The 19,941-nt window shown below is 50.3% G+C and overlaps 1 protein-coding gene across 2 annotated transcripts in view; it reads left to right on the top strand.

Annotated features, from left to right (window-relative positions):
- CEP192 (centrosomal protein 192) overlaps positions 1-19,941 on the top strand; it is a 2,224,848-nt gene that overhangs the window by 1,993,509 nt on the left and 211,398 nt on the right. For both annotated transcript variants that reach the window (XM_078687485.1, XM_078687486.1), the window contains exon 43: positions 10,678-10,781. In XM_078687485.1, coding sequence (XP_078543611.1) covers positions 10,678-10,781 — 104 coding nt within the window. The remainder of the gene's footprint in view (positions 1-10,677; positions 10,782-19,941) is intronic.

Here is a 19,941-nt window from a genome sequence, read left to right as displayed (position 1 = left end):
TCTAGATACTACCCCAGCAATGGTACTCACCGGGCAGCACGGAACGGAAGGCCTCGGACGGGACTGGACGACGGACGACGAACTTCGGACTTCAGTTACAGGTGGGCCTCCGGATACCTCGGACCTTGGACTCTCGGCTTGGGCTCTGGTCGGGACTCGCCGCGTTCCTCCACCGTCTCGTTCGGATGCTGGACCGCCTCCTCCGTCTCCTCCGTGGGCCTGAGGGATACTTGGAGCAGAAATATCTGCCAGTGCACGGTATGGTTCCGTCACGACTGCAGAGGGTCAGGGGGTCGGCGTGGCTTCACCGACGCGTGGGGAAAGGGCAAGTCCCTATTCGGGCGCCATTATGTGGTATATAAATAAATAATACCGGATCTATTTTTGAATAAATGAATGAATAACAGATAGCTCAATAAAATAAGAGTCAAGATTCGAGGTAGTAGGAGTTTCTGCAGGTTTATTACAGCATAAGGACAGGATCAGGACAACCTGCATAGGATGACCCAGCAGCTGCTGGGGCTTGGTCTGGGATGAGCGCGCTAACTTTTAATAACAATACATCAACTTATATACATAGCGCAAACACATAGCATTACATTGCAGTAGGCGTAGCAGTGGGTGGAGCAGAAGGCGTGACGCGTAGCAGTCGCGAAAGATAACAGTAAAAAGAGGTGTAACTGGGAGTATACTTAGGCATGTGGTGCAAACGTAACAGAATATGTCATGAATGGGGCGGAAACATAGGAGGGGGCTACCTAAGGAGCCAGGACCTCTAACCTAATGGTGCGCGAAAACTGGCAATGACGTGTTACTAGGAGAAGCTGGGGGCTACGGACTCTGTGCTAGGAGCAGAGACTAGAGTCTGGAGGGTCGGAGCGACATGTACCTAAACCCTATCTGGTATCTGATGTTTAGGGAACATGTTGATATAAACTAGGAGTCATGAGGGGAAAAGCTAACTTGATTCTAAGACTGGACCATGCATTATTCTACATGTAGTGCGTGATGAAGAATATTAAATGACCATTAAATACAGTATTTCTCTAACATGGAGGCGAATAGGCTAGACAATGACGGAAACTATTGATGCAGTTCAGTAGCTCAGGAATGCAGAGAAGGAGGACTGAACTGATAGCTGGAACTATAACATACTTTTGGCAGACTCAGAGGCAGAGCCGAGCTGCACCGGGCACTGCGAAGCAGGAAGTAAGTGAAGGGTCGAGGATACAGGTGGGGGCTGTATCGCTCCTCAGCGAGGCTTTCAGGAGACAGGAGCTGAATCCAGGGTCCGGGCCCTTTTGAGGCCTGGAAACGGGGACTTTATAATGGAATAACGTGCATACTGAGAAACGTGGCAACATAACTTTACATAGGCCTGATATTCGTAGTATTCACGAGGACTGGAAAATGACATACTAGAGGTGGACACAACGGGAATTGCGTCATTAATCGGACATGGGGAATAACATATGCATATTGGTCATGCACACATAACATATGATGGATGAGGCGTAGGGACACAGAACATGGCAAAATTTACTTTTCCACAGGGGGCTGCTTATAGTGTAGTGTTAACGAGGGCAGCCAAGGCCTTGGGCCTTGAGCTCCCCGTTGCGGCCGTGAGGACTAACCTCCTCACTGAGGTTCTTAAACCGCAGGCAAGCTCCAGTGAGCCTCTGCTGCCGTTTAATGAAGCCTTATGTGACGTTCTTGTGGGCGCTTGGTCCAAGCCAGCCACAGGTCCGCCTGTGGATAGGAACGTGGCCAGATGCTACCGCCCGGCTCCGGGCGACCCTTGCTTTTTGTCCACCCATCCCACCCCCGAGAGCCTGGTTATCCAGGCCTCCACTTCCCAGACCGCATTCCCGACGGGCCCGCCCGATCGGGAATCCAAGAGATATGAACAGTTCGGGAAGAAAGTGTTCTCGTCCCTGAGTTTAGGACTGCAGTCTGTCAATACCGCGTGTCTCTTGGGCCGCTACACCCACACCCTGTGGGACACGGTCGCGGACGTGCTGCCACAATGCTCGGAGGAGGTCCGGGCTAAACTCGCCCAAGCCCTTGTGGAGGTTCGAGATGCGGCACGATACTCTATCCGGTGTGGACTGGATACCACGGACTCACTGGGCAGGGCGATGGGAACGACGGTGGCGGTTCGCCGCCACGCCTGGTTGAGGTCCGCCAATTTCTCGGCCGATGTCCAGGCCACCCTCCTGGATATGCCGTTCGATGGCCGTCGCCTTTTTGGCGACAAGGCAGACCATGCGCTGGAGCGCTTTAAGGACTCCAGGGCTACGGCCAAGTCCTTAGGCCTCTCGGCCACGCGCCAGCAATCGGGTGCCTTTCGCTCCTTTCGTGGCCACGGAAGGGGCGTCCCCACACGTGCTGCCAGCCACGCACCGCAGAATACCCAGCAGCGCAGTGGCGGCCGTGGAAACCGCCGTGGCGGCGGCGGTCGGGGTCAGCGGCGAGGCCAGTCCACACCTCCCTCCGCAGCACCTGCCTCCAAGCCTTCCTAGTCCGAGCTTTCAGGCCCATGTGACGCCTGTGGGAGGCAGGGTTCGCCATCACCACTTCCACTGGCGCACTGTCACATCGGACAGGTGGGTGCTGCAAATCGTCCGAAGGGGCTACTCCCTCCCCTTCGAGGCGACCCCTCCAGCCATGTCACCGCAATTCCACCGCGTGTCGGGGGATCACTTGCAACTTCTGCAAGAGGAAGTCACGGCCCTCTTGGCCAAGGGGGCCATCGAGCGTGTTCCTGGGCCAGAAGTAGGGTGTGGATGTTACTCCCACTACTTTCTGGTGCCCAAGAAGGGCAAGGGGGGCCTGCCCCCGATCTTGGACCTACGGAACGTCAACGGCTTCCTCCGTCAAGAGAAGTTCAAGATGCTGACTTTGGCTCAGGTCTTAGCTGCCCTGGACCCCGGAGACTGGATGGTAGCGTTGGACTTGCAGGACGCTTATTTCCACATCCCCGTCCTGCCGGCCCACCGGCGTTACCTGCGGTTCACGGTAGGCCACGAGCACTTTTAGTTTACCATGCTCCCCTTTGGCCTTACCAGCGCCCCACGGGTGTTCACGAAGGTGATGGCGGTGGTCGCAGCTCATCTGCGCAGGTTAGGGGTGTCAGTCTTCCCCTACCTCGACGACTGGTTGTTGAAGGCGGGCTCGCCCCAGACAGTCGTCAGCCACCTCCAGACCACGGCCGACCTCCTGCATTTGCTGGGGTTCTCCATCAATGTGCCGAAGTCGCACCTGTGTCCCTCTCAGAAGCTCCTCTTCATCGGAGCGGTTCTAGGCTCGGCGCTGTTTCGGGTTTACCCTCCCGAACAGCGGGTTCGGGATATTCAGGCTCTGATTCCCATCTTTCGGCCTTTATCCCGAGTCTCGGTCAGGTTGACGCTGCGGCTTCTGGGGCTGATGGCCTCCTGCATCCTACTGGTGCGTCACGCCCGGTGGCGGATGCGGGCGCTGCAGTGGGACCTGAAGTTTCAGTGGGCACAGCATCAGGGCAACCTGTCCGATCACGTCTTGATCTCGGAGGGCACTGCAAGACAGTTGCAGAGGTGGTTCACGGACCGCGATTGGGTCAGTGGCAGATCCCTCTCCCTACCCCACCCGGAGCACGTAGTTGTGACGGACGCGTCCCTCCAGGGCTGGGGTGGCCACATGGGAGAGGCGGAGATCAGAGGACTCTGGTCTCCGGCGGAGGCCCGGTTCCACATCAACCTGTTGGAGTTACGGGCGATTCGTCTCGCGCTGAAGGCATTCCTCCCCTCTGTCCGGGGGAGTGTAGTGCAGGTATTCACGGACAACACCACCGCCATGTGGTACTGCAACAAACAGGGCGGGGTGGGGTCGTGGACCCTATGCCAGGAGGCTCTGCGCCTCTGGCAGTGGCTGGAAAGTCAGGGTGTGTCCCTGGTAGTTCAACACCTGGCAGGTTCTCTGAATGCCAGGGCGGACGAACTCAGCCGTCGCTGCATGATGGATCACGAATGGCGTCTGAACTCGGACGTGGCGCAAGGCCTCTTTCAGCAATGGGGAGAGCCTTGGTTAGATCTATTCGCCACCGAAGAGAACGCGCAATGTCATCAGTTCTGCGCGTTGGAGTTTCCAAGGCGGCACTCGCTCGGAGACGCTTTTCGTCGCGAGTGGAGTTGCGGTCTGTTGTACGCCTTTCCGCCTATACCACTTCTGCCCCGAGCGCTGAAGATCAGGCGCGACCGGGCCCAAGTCATCCTTGTGGCTCCGGACTGGGCACGAAGATACTGGTATCCCGAGCTACTCAGCATGTCAGTCGATCCCCCGATTCGTCTGCCCCTTCGGGAGGACCTTCTGTCGCAGCAGCAGGGGACGGTCCTCCACCCGAACCTGTCCAGTCTCCACCTACAAGCTTGGAGATTGAGCGGCGACAGTTGAGGCCATTTGACTTGCCTCCCGAAGTTTGTAATGTCATTCTGGCAGCCAGGCATCCCTCCACAAAGTCGGTATACGCCTGCAGGTGGAACAGATTTGTGGCATGGTGCACAGCAAAGGCTGTGGATCCACTCTCTGCCCCCCTTTCTGAGGTTCTCCTCTTCCTTCTTTCTCTTGCCCAGCAGGGCTCTGCTCTGGGCACTGTCAAGGTCTACCTTTCTGCCCTTTCTGCCTTCCTAAGGCTACCTGTTCAAGTCCCCTATTGTAAATCGATTTCTTAAGGGCATCACACACATGTTCCCTCCTGTTCCCTTCGTGATGCCCCAGTGGGACTTGAACCTTGTTCTTACCTTCCTGATGTGCGCTCCCTTTGAGCCACTTCACAACTGTCCTCTTCGTCTTCTGACTCTAAAAACTGCTTTCCTGGTTGCCATCACCTCTGCCAGGAGAGTGAGTGAGCTCCAGGCCCTTTCTTGTACTCCACCTTTCCTTTCTGTCCATCCTGACAAGGTTGTGTTACGTACGAAGCCATCTTTCCTGCCCAAGGTTGTCTCAGCCTTCCACATTGGGCAGTCCATCACCTTGCCGACCTTCTTTCCGCCTCCGCATCCCTCTAAAGAGGAAGAGCGGCTCCACCGTCTGGACCCAAAACATGCGCTCTCATTCTATTTGGATCGCACACGCCAGTACCGGGTGGATGACCAACTCTTTGTTGGCTACGTGGGTGCTAAGAAGGGGAAGGCGGTACACAAGCGGACCATCTCCCGGTGGATCATCTTGTGTATCCAGGCATGTTACTCCATGGCTAAGAAGGAGCCCCCTGTTGGATTGAGGGCTCACTCCACTCGGGCCACGGCAACTACAACTGCCCTGGGCCGGGGTGTGCCCTTACAGGACATTTGCCAGGCAGCTACGTGGGCCTCGCTGCACACGTTCGCACAACACTACTGCCTGGACAGCCAAGTCCGGAGGGATGGCTTCTTTGGCCGTTCCGTCCTCCAGGACTTTCTGGTGTGATTATTGGTTTGCAGACCCACCACCGGGGTTGGTATTGCTGGGGGATCTATTCTAAGGTAAGGAATCTATCACTAACGTGTCTCTTTCAGATGCACAAGTTACTACTTGTGTAACGATATATCTGTAAGAGACATTAGTTAGTGATAGATTCCTTACCGACCCACCCATCCTCCCCGTTCTGCGAACCGATATCTAGGGTTAAGGTCATCCCCTTTCAGGGCCCTAGTTTCTTGGCACCAGTGCTGGTTCTATCATGGCTCTACGTATCTGGCGCGGAAAAGCTGTGTATCAGAACTGACGTCAGCGCGCATGGGCGGCGTCTAAGTACTCCGACGACGTCATTCCGGCGCTAACGACGCCGACGACGGACGCGGAGCCGCAGACGACGCCTACCGACGCGCAGGGGTATTGCTACGCAAAAAATTTCCGGATACAGTCTGACGCCTGGGGATATTCTAAGGTAAGGAATCTATCACTAACTAATGTCTCTTACAGATATATATCGTTACACAAGTAGTAACTTGTGCTGCAATGCAATAGGTCTCGCATTTACACGAGTTTGAGCTATTGACATTACAAATGACAATGCCTTTTATTTTTGCTTTTAAAACATAAATAAAAGGCATTGTCATTTACAATGCCAATAGCTTAAACTTGCGTAAATGCGAGACCTATTGCATTGCAAATGCTTCTTTCCCTTGTTTCTTTTTCATTGTTTCTTGTTTCTAGGATGGAGGCAAGGTGAGTGAGAGGGAAAGACGCACATGTGGTGTGAGAGTTGGGTGTGTGAAGGAGAGGTGCATAGTGTAAAGGGGAGAGGTGACGTGCATGTAGTGTGAGGAAGGGACGCCGTTCTGTGAAAAGCTCCGCGACGCAACTCCTGTAAAAAGGGAATAAAGTAAATACATGTGCTGTGAGGAAAGGGGGCCGTGGTTTGAGGAAGGGACATGCTGTGAGGAAGAGGGACACAGAACAGTGTGTGTGAGAGGAAAGGGTGGTTGAGGGGCCCGCACCTCTCTTGCACTTGGCCCCCTGCCCTCGTATAAGCCAGCCATGGGCACCCAGCCTTGGGTCACCGGTCCAAACAACCCGGGCCAGGGCTATGGTTTATTTTATGTCTCTGGGACTTTGTACACCTATGGTGGTCACCTGTCCCCATCACTTTTAGGGCACTTCATGTGTGTGCAGACACTTGATGCGAACATGATCCTTGCGGGTATCAGAGCACTTTACACATTTAGAGAGAGCAGAGGATAATAATAATCATATCATATTAATGATTAAGACGGGTCTGTAAACTAAAATCATATCATATGACAGCGTTAAGGCATAGCCTTCACTGACAGCCCTTGGAGCAAATGATCGTGTTAAGACTGCCTTACTCTTAAAATCTACCTCAAAAACACCCCTTCAGACTAATATAAAGCAATGGTATACACAAAGATCCTGGGATCCTCTCATCATTCTGCACTTCTGGTTCCCAGGATGTGTAAAGCCTGCAGGTGAGGGATGGCCTGTCATCTGTCAGTTGGAATGAAATTCAATCCACCAAGTCCTTCCTTTTTAAGTCACTGCGGTGCTACCATTTCCCTTGCGCTTCGTACATTTTGCTTTTGCACCACATTTTAAGTGGTGCAAGTGCCAGAAAGATATTTTTTCGAAGTTTGCACTATTTGGATAGGTTGAGTGAGGGGTGTGAGGTTTGAAGGAGATGATGAAAGCAAGGTGTGGTAAGTGCAAGTGTGCATTGGGTGCAGCGGAGAGGGTGAGAAAGGAGACTATTGCATATGTAGTTAATTATCAACTTTAATGTAGAAAAAAATCACATGGAGAGGAATTCAGGGTTCGCCCAAGTCAGAACACCGAGTGAATTCTTTGCAGAGGGTGTAGCGCCTATTTCTGGCAGAAGCTCCTGTTTAAGTTCTGGAGACCCATTTTTTATGAGTTAACAGACATGGCAGGCATATTTGCGGGGTACCCATCACCCTGAGAACTTCTGAGAAACAACTGAAATTGTTTTCAAAGTCAATAGTACTAATTTTGTCATCCTCAGAAGGATGAAAGGCTGAGTGGTTCAACGGGATTCGAACCTGTGAATGTGACATTAAATACAGATCCCTAGAGTAGATACATTTGCCCTCTGGGCTACCATATCTGGGTGTTGTGGTCTCGGTGCTGTAATCTTCATCTTTATGTAGCAAAAATATTATGACGAGTTTTATGGACCACTTGCTGGGGCAAATGTTATCACTTTTTAGTGCTAAAATAACAAATTTCCATGAACTCCAAGATACCTTTTTATTTAAAAAAATCAGGAGCAAAGGGCGAGATGGCTATCCTGGGATTCTGACCCACTCCGCAAGGTAACACACAGATTGCAGCAGTTGGCACAAAACTCCCATACAAATCCAAGTGTATACGCACAGACACGTGACATGCACTAATTAGAATAGAATTTGTTGCCAGAATTCGCCATTTCATGCCTTGCGTTATGAATGTTTTCAAAGTGCTATGTACATAATATAAACTTTTAAAATGTTTGCAAAAAAAAGTAACTTAGAAAAGCAAACTTGTTCTCCACTTGTTCCGGTCTCACCACGGTGTGTTTCCTTGTCTTTCATCTCTCCTGCTGTTTCTTGCATATGCTTACCAAGCAAGGAGAGGGATCAAACCAAGGAAGCAGCTTCAAGGGGCACAGAAAGCAGAGACAAATAAATGCAGTCTCAACCCGCTTGGATTAACTCTAGCGGACCGGAGGTCGGAACAATTGAAGCAAAGAAGGCTGGTCGCCAGCCTGGCAGCACAGCGCACGGAAGCTGACGGGGAGGCGGGAGGGAGTCAGGGGGAGACGGGGGTTGTTGCGAGGGGGGCGAAAGTGAAACCCCTTTTACCCAGTGGCTGTTGCGCCCCCGAGTGCAGTGATCTTCAACACAGGCACTGACGATCTAACTTATGTTATGATGATTCAAACCTATGAGCCGCTGATGCCCTCACGCATGTTGCAGGTGCAGTAACCCCCTGAGCTACATTATCATATCCTGATCGCTGATTGAATATTCATTGACCGCTACAGCAGGTGCATTAACCCGTAGATTCGTCTTGCCAGCGGAAACATTTACTCCACAGATGCAGCTGATAAGGTAACACAGTGGGTTATGTCCCTATAGTGGTACCCTGAGGCCTGAATGCAAACTCCGGGTTTCATCTTGTGGAGTGGATACATGAAAAAAGAAGAGCGCTGCGAAGCAGCTTATCACTGTGGCGAGAATGAGGCTCTGAGTCCGGATTTTGGGCTCAGCAGAGGTGCAGCCTTGACAATAACTGGCCCATGATCACTCTGGTGTAGTTTACGTCTCTTATACATCACGGCCGGACTGAAAAACTAGGAACTAATATGCCAATGCCGCCCGCCGGCAATTTTATTTCAGAGCGGGCCGGCGAACTTGAGGGCACTGGGTCCCTGAGTGAGGGGGAGGGTCCGGCTGCATCATGCAGTCTGGAGACCGCGGTCCGGCGAGAGAGCCTGTCCTCCCCGGTATACAGTCTCACGCCGGGCCGGGCCTGCTCAGTAAGCATGGGGGCAGAGGAACTTCACATGAGCACAAGTTACATGATTACACATGGTCAAATTAACTTTTTAAGCATTTTACCTGTTTTTCGGTCTCTAGTTTCTCTAAGTTTCAGTTTCTGTCTTGGCTGTGGCGCGCGGCGGAGACGCCGTCGCCGTGAGCGTGCACATCGGCAGCTCAGACACTAAATTGGAGACTGACGCGCGCGACCAAATCCCATCCGCGCGTGGCCAGCTCTTGTCTCCCTTTGGCGGCTGAAACGATTACTATAGGTTCTCTGGCGAGAAGGCGCTTCGAGCGTCTCTAAGCCGAGACCTAAAGCCGAGTCCTAAAAACAGGGGGGGTACACACTCTCTGCAACTGTCTCAGCTTGCACAGAACATTTGGAGATGGGCCATTCCTCAAAACATACATCTGACAGTGGAGCACCTTCCAGGAACTCAAAATCAGATAGCAGATCTGTTGAGTCGACAGTCACAATAGATTCACGAATGGGAGATACATCCACAAGTTCTTCAGTCATTCTTCCAAATGTGGGGGCATCCACAAATAGATCTGTTTGCCACCCACGAGAACACAAAATGCCCAACCTTCGCCACCAGGTTTCCACACCCAAGGTCGGAGGGGAATGCAATATGGATGAACTGGTCAGGCAGATTTGCGTACGCTTTTCTGCCTCTCCCACTCATTCCACTAGTAGGGCGCAAACTCAGACAACAGTCTCTGAAACTGATACTAGTAGCGCCCACATGGGCACGCCAGCCGTGGTTCACCACACTACTGGATCTCTCACTAGTTCCACATCAAAAATTAAAGCTTACTCCTGTTAACACAGAACCATGGAGAAATAAGACACCCAGAACCAAGCCAACTGGCTCCTGAAGTCTTAGAGTTTGGTTACTTAAACCGACCACCAGACTGTATGAATATAATCAAAGAGGCTAGAAAACCCACTACCAGAGCGTGTTATGCCACTAAGTGGAAAAGATTTGCGATATATTGCAACAATAATCACATTGATCCGCTGGATATTTCCATCCAAAATATCATTTGCTACCTTATACACCTACAAAGGTCCAATTTAGCCTATTCTTCTATAAGACTGCATCTAGCAGCAATAGCAGCCTATTTACAGAATAGACAACATCTATCTCTATTCAGAGTACCTGTTATCAAAGCTTTTATGGAAGGATTAAAACGTATAATCCCACCTAGGTTACCACCTGCTCCAGTATGGAACCTAAACGTGGTCCTTACAAGACTTATGGGACCCCTTTTCGAGCCTTTACAGAAGTGTGATTTACAGTTCCTAACATGGAAAACTACTTTCCTTGTGGCCATCACCGCTCTCAGGAGGGTTAGCGAAATACAATCATTCACAATGCAAGAACCATTTTTTCAGATACACACTAACAAAGTGGTTCTTAGGCCTAATCCAAAATTCAATGTGACTTCTGGTCTTCAACCACCTCCAAGGGTGCTGTTAGAAATTCTCTGGATGCAGTGTGACCCCTGTGCGTTAGGTTAATGCAACTACTCCAAGGGAGATGCCCTATTCAGAAAGATTTTTTGAGGTAGGTATCTTGCTGTATTACATTTTACAGTTTTAAATGTTTGTTTAATAAGAGTAATCCAAATGTTCATAGTGTAATATTTTTTTCAAAAGGCTGTTAACACAGATTATGAGCTAGCAAGCGATTCTTCAGAAAGTGAAGATTTGATTAAACCTAGAAGAATGTCTTCCTCTGATGCTTCAAGTCGTAAGACTGGGTATGTAATCGTTTGTTAATGCATGTTTGATGTTAAAGAACTATAACCTATTAGTTCAAGTAACAAACCTTGCCCCTAAAAGTGGCATGGGTCTTAAGTATATCCTATTTTGGGGGCAAGATTGAATAGCTCCACACAAAGCTGTTTTTTGCTAAAAGATGACTGAAAGTATGCTGTGTTTTATAGGAATATGACTAAGAGGTGATCTGCATTTTGTAGGGCTTTTGGTTGAATTTGGAGATAGATTAAAATATTTGAAGTTTTCTTTGAATAACTTATTAATTGATCTTTTATTGATGAAATGTTTTGCCGGTTGGGAGAGATGAATCTGTTTGATATGAAGAGGATATAGCTTTATTCTTTCTTAGAAATACTTTCTCAACCCAGTTCTCTGTTATTAAGGTAATTTGTGTATATAATGTCTCTAGGGCGGATGTATGACGGTACAACGCGTGCTTTTACAACGCGTACCGTTACGACGCAGGTTTTACAACGCAAGTCGTTACAACGACTTGCGTTGGGGGAGCGCTGGATAGTGAATAGTTTAATTTACTATTCCAACTCCAGTCCCCGTGGATAGTAGGGAAGGAGTTGGATAGTAAATTAAACTATTCCCTATCCTGGAGTGCCCCCCAGCGCAAGTCGTTGTAACGACTTGTGTTGTAAAAGCTGCGTGGTAACGGTACCACGTTGTAAAAGTTTCGTGGTAAAGGATGTTCCCCCTCTAGGGCATGATATTCTTGAATATATTCAGCTAAGGTTGCTCCTCGGCTGACCCTAGAATACTGTCCTGTTACACAACATCAGCAAATCAAAAGGGAGAGAGAGGACTAGGTAGGCTAGTCCGGGTCCCCTGATTATATGTAGAAATATCAATATAGGACTAGCTAGGTTGTGTTAGTGAGACTCGGGAGGTACATCTGTGGGCAAACCATTAGGTTTGGTCATGAAGCCCTCACACACCAACCTAGTTGGTGTCATGCTTCATCATCGGGCCCACCACAGTGACACCGAATGTGTCCCGGGTGTGCTGCGACTCCAGATTACTGAGGAGCTGGTATTACTGAGTGTGCAGTGATAGTGAGAATGAACGTGAAAAGTTAAAAGCTATACAGGTGGTCCCAGTTCCCGAGGGTGAAAGGTAAATTTTAATATCTGGGCCCCTGTTAGCAAGATAAAAAGGCTTGTGGACGATGTGGAGTGTATTAAGAGCTCCTACGTCCTTTTATCTTGCTAACAGGGGCCCAGATATTAAAATTTACCTTTCACCCTCGGGAACTGGGACCACCTGTATAGCTTTTAACTTTTCACGTTCATTCTCACTATCACTGCACACTCAGTAAGCATACCAGCTCCTCAGTAATCTGGAGTCGCAGCACACCCGGGACACATTCGGTGTCACTGTGGTGGGCCCGATGATGAAGCATGACACCAACTAGGTTGGTGTGTGAGGCCTCTGTTACACAACATGGCATTGACAAGGGAAGAAGGCAAGCACAAAAACTGAAAAGTATTTATTTTGACTAATATTAGCTAAAATCAAAATCCCAATTATCAGCCTCAAAGCCCATATGAATTATCTATATTAAACTATTCCACTCTAAACACTGAAAAATTAAAAAGCATTAAGTCCATTTTACTGCTTGCCTCAAAAACGTTTTTCAACTGCAAGTTCACTTTAGGTTCATGTCTTGTGATAATCCAATCAGAAGAACAGTTCTACAGTTTGAGATTGAGATCACTAGCAAAGAATATGTTTGAGGTCACAGTTAACCTTTCGTTAATCCTCAGAAACAGTCTTGTTATGCCACCTAATTTTTTTTCCTGACTGTAAAGATTAACAGTTGAAATCAAATAAAACCTGCATTATGCAACACCCCCTTATCCTACACAATCCCTACCTGCGATCATTTGGAGAAGAGAGACTGGCAGGAACCAAAGTCAAGAGGTTCGACTTCACCAGCCGAATACAGCAGTCTCAATTTCCGCTCAAGCCATGATTCAAGTCTGACCGTTACAAGATGACCACTTGCATAGACACCCTCAGCATGAATAAGGATCAAGACAAACTACATTTTGAGCATGGTGGAGGCCAGACTCCTTAAAGCCACTACTGTCCCCACCCAAAGGATGCACAGCAGACTCAGATGGGAGATTTAGACTTGCAGCACTACTTGGAATTACCACCAATAAACCTACTGTGTATTAGATAATGTTTCTGTAATTTTCTACACACACCTCTGTTTGTGTCCTCTGTGAGGGTATACCACTCTCTTTAGAATTAAGCCCCACTATACCCTCTTATACCTTCACTGAACAGGACAATTTTACTATTTAACTGTGGCCCTAAACATATGGTTAATTTGATAGACTTTTAGCTTCACATTCCTTACCTTAGAATTATTTGGCTCCAAGTGGCGTCGGCCACTCCGAAAGTAAAATGCTAAGTGCGCAACCCCAGCGCACAGACATCAGTTCTTTTCTTTTCACACCTGTCAGTGCAGATCCCGGAGAGAACTAGCCCTAGTTACTTTTTTACTCTAGTCACTTTTTCACTGACCTTTTTCAACTTTTTGTCGAAGACTTTTTGAGAGTTTTCTCCTGGTATGTCCGGAAGGCTGGCATCCAACTCTGCTGCGCCTGTCACCGACAGATGTCGGTGACTGACTGCACCTTGTTGGCCTCTGATGCCTCAAGCACGCCGCGAAGACCTGCATCGACTGCCATGCCATGTACTTCAAGGCCTTAAGGGAGTTCGTCGTCAAGCTCCTTGCTGCCCGACGTAATACACAGCAACTGTGCCGATCTCGTTCGAGAGGAAGGTCCCAAGATCGTTCATGGAGCCCAAGATTCTTGTCGCTCTTCAAGATGTCTTCGAGTAAGTCCCACAAGCGCAAGAAGAGTAAGAAGTCAAATAGGTCTTTGAAGATGGGGTGAAGTCATCTGACGAGGGAGAGTCATTCGAGTCCTGGCTCTGCAGTTGAGCCTGTGCCGACCTTGCCCCTCCCTGAGTTTCCGGGAGCCTTAGCAACCTCTGCGCAACTTTGAGAGTTCCATGAGGCCATGCACCTCATATTTGGGCAGCCCATTCCCACTGGCGCTCCTTTGGGCCCCGCAGGTTCAGGAGAGGCCCCAACTGGTTTTCCACTGGTGGTTCCACACCCAGCTCCAGTCGGGCTGATTGGATCCACCGATGTATCCGGACCTGTGCCAGTCATACCACCCCAACCTCTCCCCGGATCCGCTCCCATGCTGATGCTCCTCCCATCTCCATTCTTATTCCCTGCTCTGACACGGAGCCGGAGTGTTTAGTGCTGACTTGAGCAAGCTACCCTTCCAGACAGGAGTCTGAGCTCTATTCTTTGGGACTGGGGCTCTGGGAGGATTGGGAGGGGTCACTGTACCCTGAAGGATACCAGCCCCTGGACCCTAACATGGACTGGTGTGAGGTGTTAGCGGATGCCAGCGGACTGGACACCTGTCCAGATACTGGCAGGATCTCTCCTACATACCGTGGCTATGGAGGAGGGAGTTTTGTTGGCTATGGTGGCGAGAAAGACAGCCGAGGTCCTGGGCCTTCGCTTGCCCTCAGTGGCAGTCAAGTCTAACGTTTTGATGAAAGTGCTTCAGCCGGGAGTGACTGTGAGAAGTTGGCCTGATATATGATGCTCACTAATTCTAGTGATCACCCTGTATCAGTCCAAACAACCCCTTATGGTGATTGGTTGTAAGTCAACCTTATAGACCAGCTATCCTAGTAGCGTGGACAAAAGCAGTCTTTAGGCTAAACTCTTTTGGCATGTGAAGCCAGCTGTTTTACCACAATATAACCCCTTGAATACCAGATGAAAGGACACCACACAGGTTGTTATGAAAATAAAAGGATATTTATTAACTAACATACACCTCTGAACTCTTTATGAGGTCAGAGGGCTAAGCACATGACAATACTACAAAAGAAATAAGAGTTCGCACAATATTTACACGAGTGCCTTAGGGGCACGACAAACCATATACTCAAAACAATGAAATGCGATGAAGGAAAGTACTGTAAAGAGATCCAGAGGCTGGAGGATCGCTGGGACTACGCTACGAACTAGGTAAGTAAGGAGCAGGAGGCCCACGGGACTCACGTGCAGAGTGGAAACTCTCACGCGGGATGCGTACCAACGTCTATGGATCTTACAGTTTACAAAGTTACGGATTCCGGACGAACCCGGCTGGATGGAGGGAAAACAACAGTGGACCTGGACACTAGGATAGTGAACACAGACTTCAGCACCTAGAAGCTTTAGTTACCTAACCCACAGGCTGCGGGTGCATAGGGTTGAAGTAGTGTTGGGTTTGCTGCGTTGATCCCGGTGATGCCTGAAACAAGGAGTTGCTGGCAGGCAGCCAGATGGAGGAGTCCGGTGGTTCCAAGGCTGGAACTAGGAAGAAGGATGTCCTGAAAAGGAAGGGGACAGAGTCTTGGTCACTAGCCAGTGACGGTGCTGGAACCAGGAGGGAACCAGGAGCTGTCGCCGCGTTCAGGTGGAAGAAGGGTCGCTTCTCTCTGTAGCTGCGAGGACCAGGAGCTGTTCTTCATGACCAGGCTGGAGGCACGAGCTGTCCCACGTAGTCTGCTGCTGCTGTTGGCGGTGTCGGATCATCGATCTGGACAACAGGCCTTGGCTAATGCAAGCCACGCGGTGGAACAAAGATGGCGTCTGGTGTGGACCAGGAGGGTCCGGGGTGCTTCTCTTTCGCAAGGAAGCAAGGGCCAGTCTGGGGGACCAGACTAGCAGTGTCGAAATCTTCGGGTCGTCGTCTCAGAGGTCACTAGCCAGCCGGCAAGTGACCAGACAACAGGACAGGAAGCAACCAGGCAAAAGGGCCCCACGCAGATCACGGGGATGCTGGGGGGCTGGTCTTTGGTGCAGGAGCTGCATCGGTGTGGGGCTTCTCAGTCCCCAATGCACTCACTCGAGGAACCCTCGGGGGTCGTGCTGGAAGCGCTGTGCAGGTTTCTTCAAGATGGCCGTCTCCACGTTACTCGTCGCACCCACGGGTCCCAGCTGTGCTGTGGATGTGGGTAGAGGTCAGATAGGTCTGGAGGTCCGGGTCTTGTCGAGCTGGGTCGTCGGATTCCGGGATGGAAGGACTTTGCAGCAAACCGCACAGGAGCTTGATGGTGCCTGCGAAGCAGGATGGTCACTCCCTGACCATAGGGGAGATTCTTCAGTCTTCTGGTGTCCAGGAGGTCGAAGGTCAAGAGTTCTTCGTGGAAGTTGTCAAGATTAATCTAACTGGGAATGGGACCAGCTCCTACCTTTATTCAGCTAAAGGGGGCTGCACTACGACAAGGTCCCTCCCCTGGGAGGGACCAGGAAGGGGGGTGGTTACACCCCCTATCCTTTTGTCAGGCTTCCCGCCAGAGCTGGGGCTGGAGTGCCCCAGCAACTGGTTGGAACCGGTGTATGCACAGGGCACCTTGTGTGCCCTGCCCCAGGCATGTCTCATTCCTTTCAGCCTTGGCCTACCTAATACACAAAATCCTGTCTGGGGTGGTGCTAGCACCTCCCAAGGCAGGAAACCCTTTGTCTGAGCCTCCCTTGCTGGCAGGACTCCCAGCAGCAGGAGGTCAGACTTGTGTCTGTGGTGGCAGCATCCATTTTGTGATGCTGAGGCTCGAGTTAATTTTAACCGGGGTTCACAGTTACAGACATGTTGTGTCCCTCTGGCAGGGTGGAATGCTAACCCCGTCGCCAGAATTGGCGAGGAGTTAGTATTCCAATTCGTATGACACCTTACTCGACATGTTTTGATAATGCTATACCAGAGTTAGCATTCAACCGCGAGGATTATAATGCACTTAAGAGTATATGGTATAGCGTTATCATGGAACAGCTATAAGAACTTGGTTCCGCAAGCTGCAAACGGGCTCTGCTCATGCCAGAGCACCTTCTCACATAATTCCAAGCACTCTGCCTTCAGGATTGATAAGGCCTGCCATAGGAGTGACTGATAGGAATATATGTGTCCATTTTAGGGTTAGATATAGGAATACTATATCTAAAGCAAAGGGTGTTTACACCACCTTGCCCCAGCTGTCGTGCAGCCAGTTGTCTGTTTGGGTGGCCAGCCAGGGGTGGCATAATACATGCTTCAGCCCCTGGTAGGCCCTGGGTACACCTATGCCCTGGATACCTAAGGTATACTGTACAGGGACTGATAAGGTGGCCCAGTACCAATTGGTAAATGCACCTAAGGTACATGCTTGTCAATTTAGAGAGAGAACAGCTAGGCTGTGGGTCTGAGTAGCAGGCCCACAGCCAGGGAAAGTCGTAAACCAGTGAAGCAAAAAGCAAAAATCTGGGGTGGCCATGGGATTGCAGACCCCACTCTCCTACAGTGACCCTCTAAGAACTGCTTCTTGCATTTAAAGAAGCCCTCGCAGATGTCCTGCTAGGTCTAAACCCTGCACAAGGACTCCTGTGAACAGGAAGATTGCCTGCTGCCACTGTCCTTCCCCATGGGACCCCAACGTCCTCATATTACACCTTACCTCAGAGAGCTTGGTAGTCTAAGCCTCTACCTATCGCGTAAATAATGGCACATTCCCTACTACTACACCCGATATGGAATCCAAGAGGCTGGACACTTTAGGAAAGAAAATGTTTTCTTCCACCAGCCTGGCACTGCTGTCCGTGAACACTGTGTGCCTTTTGTGCTGTTACTCCCACGCCCTGTGGGATTCATTTGCACAGGTGCTTGCCATGGTCCCGGAGAAGGCTTAGGCCATACTCTCCCAGGCTATGTCCGAATGGAGAGATGCTGTTCAATGTGGGTTGGACACGACCAACTGGCTGGGCAGATCAGTTTCTTCATCTGTGGCCTTATGGCGCCACGGCTACCTGAGAACAAGTGGCTTTTCTGAGTGTGAGAAGTTGGCCTGGTATATGATGTTCACTATTCTAGTGAGCGCCTTGCACCAGTCCAAACAACCCTTATGGTGATGGTTGTAAAGTCAACCTTATGGACCAGCTATCCTAGTGGTAGCATGGACAAAAGCAGTCTTAGGCTAAACTCAAGAGGGCATGTGAAGCCAGCTGTTTTACCATATGCAATCTCTTTAATACCAAATGAAAGGACACCAGACAGGTTATATATTCAAAATATATATGTATTTATTTCTAAAACATTCCTCTGAACTCTTTGAGGGCAGAGGCACAAGCGCATAACAAGTAACTTAATATAACATGCAATAAGTTGCACAAATATGGATAGGCCCTGGTGGCCCGCTAAACCATATACTAAAATAGTGGTCTAAGAACCACGTCACGAACAATGGTAAGGCCTAGGGCCTTGGGAATCGCTGGTGCTACACTGGACTAACAATTGTTAAGGAGCAGGAGGCCCACGGGATGCGTGTGCAGTATCTAATTGCGCACGCGTGCACACATAGAAGTCAATGGGTGCGTAAAGTTAGAAAGTTAAAGAATTTGGTGTCTTCAGACTGGACTAGAAGCTAACCACTTGAAACTAGGAGAGTTAATCTTCACAGGAGCACCGCAGTACTCGCGTTCCCTCACCCACAGGAAGTGGGTGCATAGGTCCCAAAGTGTGTCGGGTTTTGTCGTGGAGTTCTATGGAGCCTTGGAGAAAAGATGCTGCAGGCGACCAAGAGAGAAGAGTCCGGTTTGATCCAAGGGCGGATCGAGGATGAGGAGTACCTGAAAGCAGAGGGGACAGAGTCTGGGTCACTAGCCAGTGACCAGGAAGGAACCAGGTGATGTCGTGAAGCTTGTCTCTGCAGCCACGTGGACCAGGAGGTGTCGACGACGACCAGGAGCTGGATACGGGCTGTCCCACGAAGGCTCTCGCTGTTGGCGGTGTCGGTGCTGTATTCTGAGTCAACAGGCCTTGGCAAATGCAACCCACGCAGGAATCGAAGATGGCTTCTTACTCAGGCCAGCAAGGACTGAGGGGCTTCTCCTTCGCACGGAAGTAAGGGCCAGTCTGGAGCAACCAGACCAGCATTGAAAATTCGAAGGTTCGTCGTCATAGAGGCCACTAGCCAACGGGCAAGTGACCGGACAGACGCGTCGAGCAGGAAAATGCAAAAGGGCCCCACGCAGCACTCGGTGAGTGTGGAGAGGTGATCTTCGGTGCAGTTGGAGCTCGGGGCTGGGGCTTCTCAATCCCCAATGCACAACTTCGAGGGTGCCTCAGAAGTTGCACGGAAAGCAATTTGCTGGCTTTCCAAGAATGCCGATCTCTCGTCGCCTCCACGGGTCTCAGCTTTGCTGTGGCTGTGGATCGGGCTGTTGGATGTCTGGCACTCCGGGTCTTGTCAGGCTCTGTGTTCGAGCTCCGGCGGGAGCAACGACAAAGCAAACCGTTGAGCGCTTGATGGTGCCTGCTTGCACAGGGTGGTCACTCCTTGACCACAAGGGAGATTCTTCAGTCTTCTACGTCGAGTAGGATGTCGAAGGTCCAGAGTTTCGTATCAGAGTTTCAGTCAGGATATATCTAAAGTCTTGGGACTCAGCTCCTATCTATATACAAATCTAGGGGCTGGATTACCTGCTAGGTCCCTCCTATGGGTGGGACCCAGGAAGGGGGTGGTTACACCCCTATCCCTTTGTCCAGTTTCGCGCCAGAGCTGGGGCTGGAGTGCCCCAGCACCGGTTTGAACTGGACTATGCATGGGACACCTTATGTGCCCCAGGCAGTGTCTCATTTCATTCAGCCCTCCCTACCCCAATACACAATAGCCTGTCTAGCACCTCCCTGTGACAGGAAACCTATTGTCCAAGCCTCCCTCGCTGGAAGGACTCCCAGCAGCAGGAGGTCAGACTTGTGTCTGTGGCAGCAGCATCCATTTTGTGATGCTGAGGCTCTGGTTAATTTTAACCGGGATTTATGGAAGTAACATGTCTTCTCCCTCTAGAAGGGTGGAATGCTACCCCCGTCGCCAGGACTGGCGAGGGGGTAGTATTCCAAAGCGTATGACACCTTACACGACATGTTTTGATAAAGCCAAACCAAAGTTAGCATTTAACCGCGAGGTTCATAATGCACTTAAGAGTATATGGTATGGCAATATCCTAGAACAGCTATAAGGACATGGTTCCGAAAGCTGCAGACAGGCTCAGCTCATGCTAGAGTACCATCT

Source organism: Lissotriton helveticus, chromosome 4_1 (genome assembly GCF_964261635.1).
Source record: "Lissotriton helveticus chromosome 4_1, aLisHel1.1, whole genome shotgun sequence".
Classification (NCBI taxonomy): domain Eukaryota; kingdom Metazoa; phylum Chordata; class Amphibia; order Caudata; family Salamandridae; genus Lissotriton; species Lissotriton helveticus.
The sequence above is the reverse complement of the archived record's forward strand: the minus strand, read 5'-3'. Positions and strand labels throughout refer to the sequence as shown.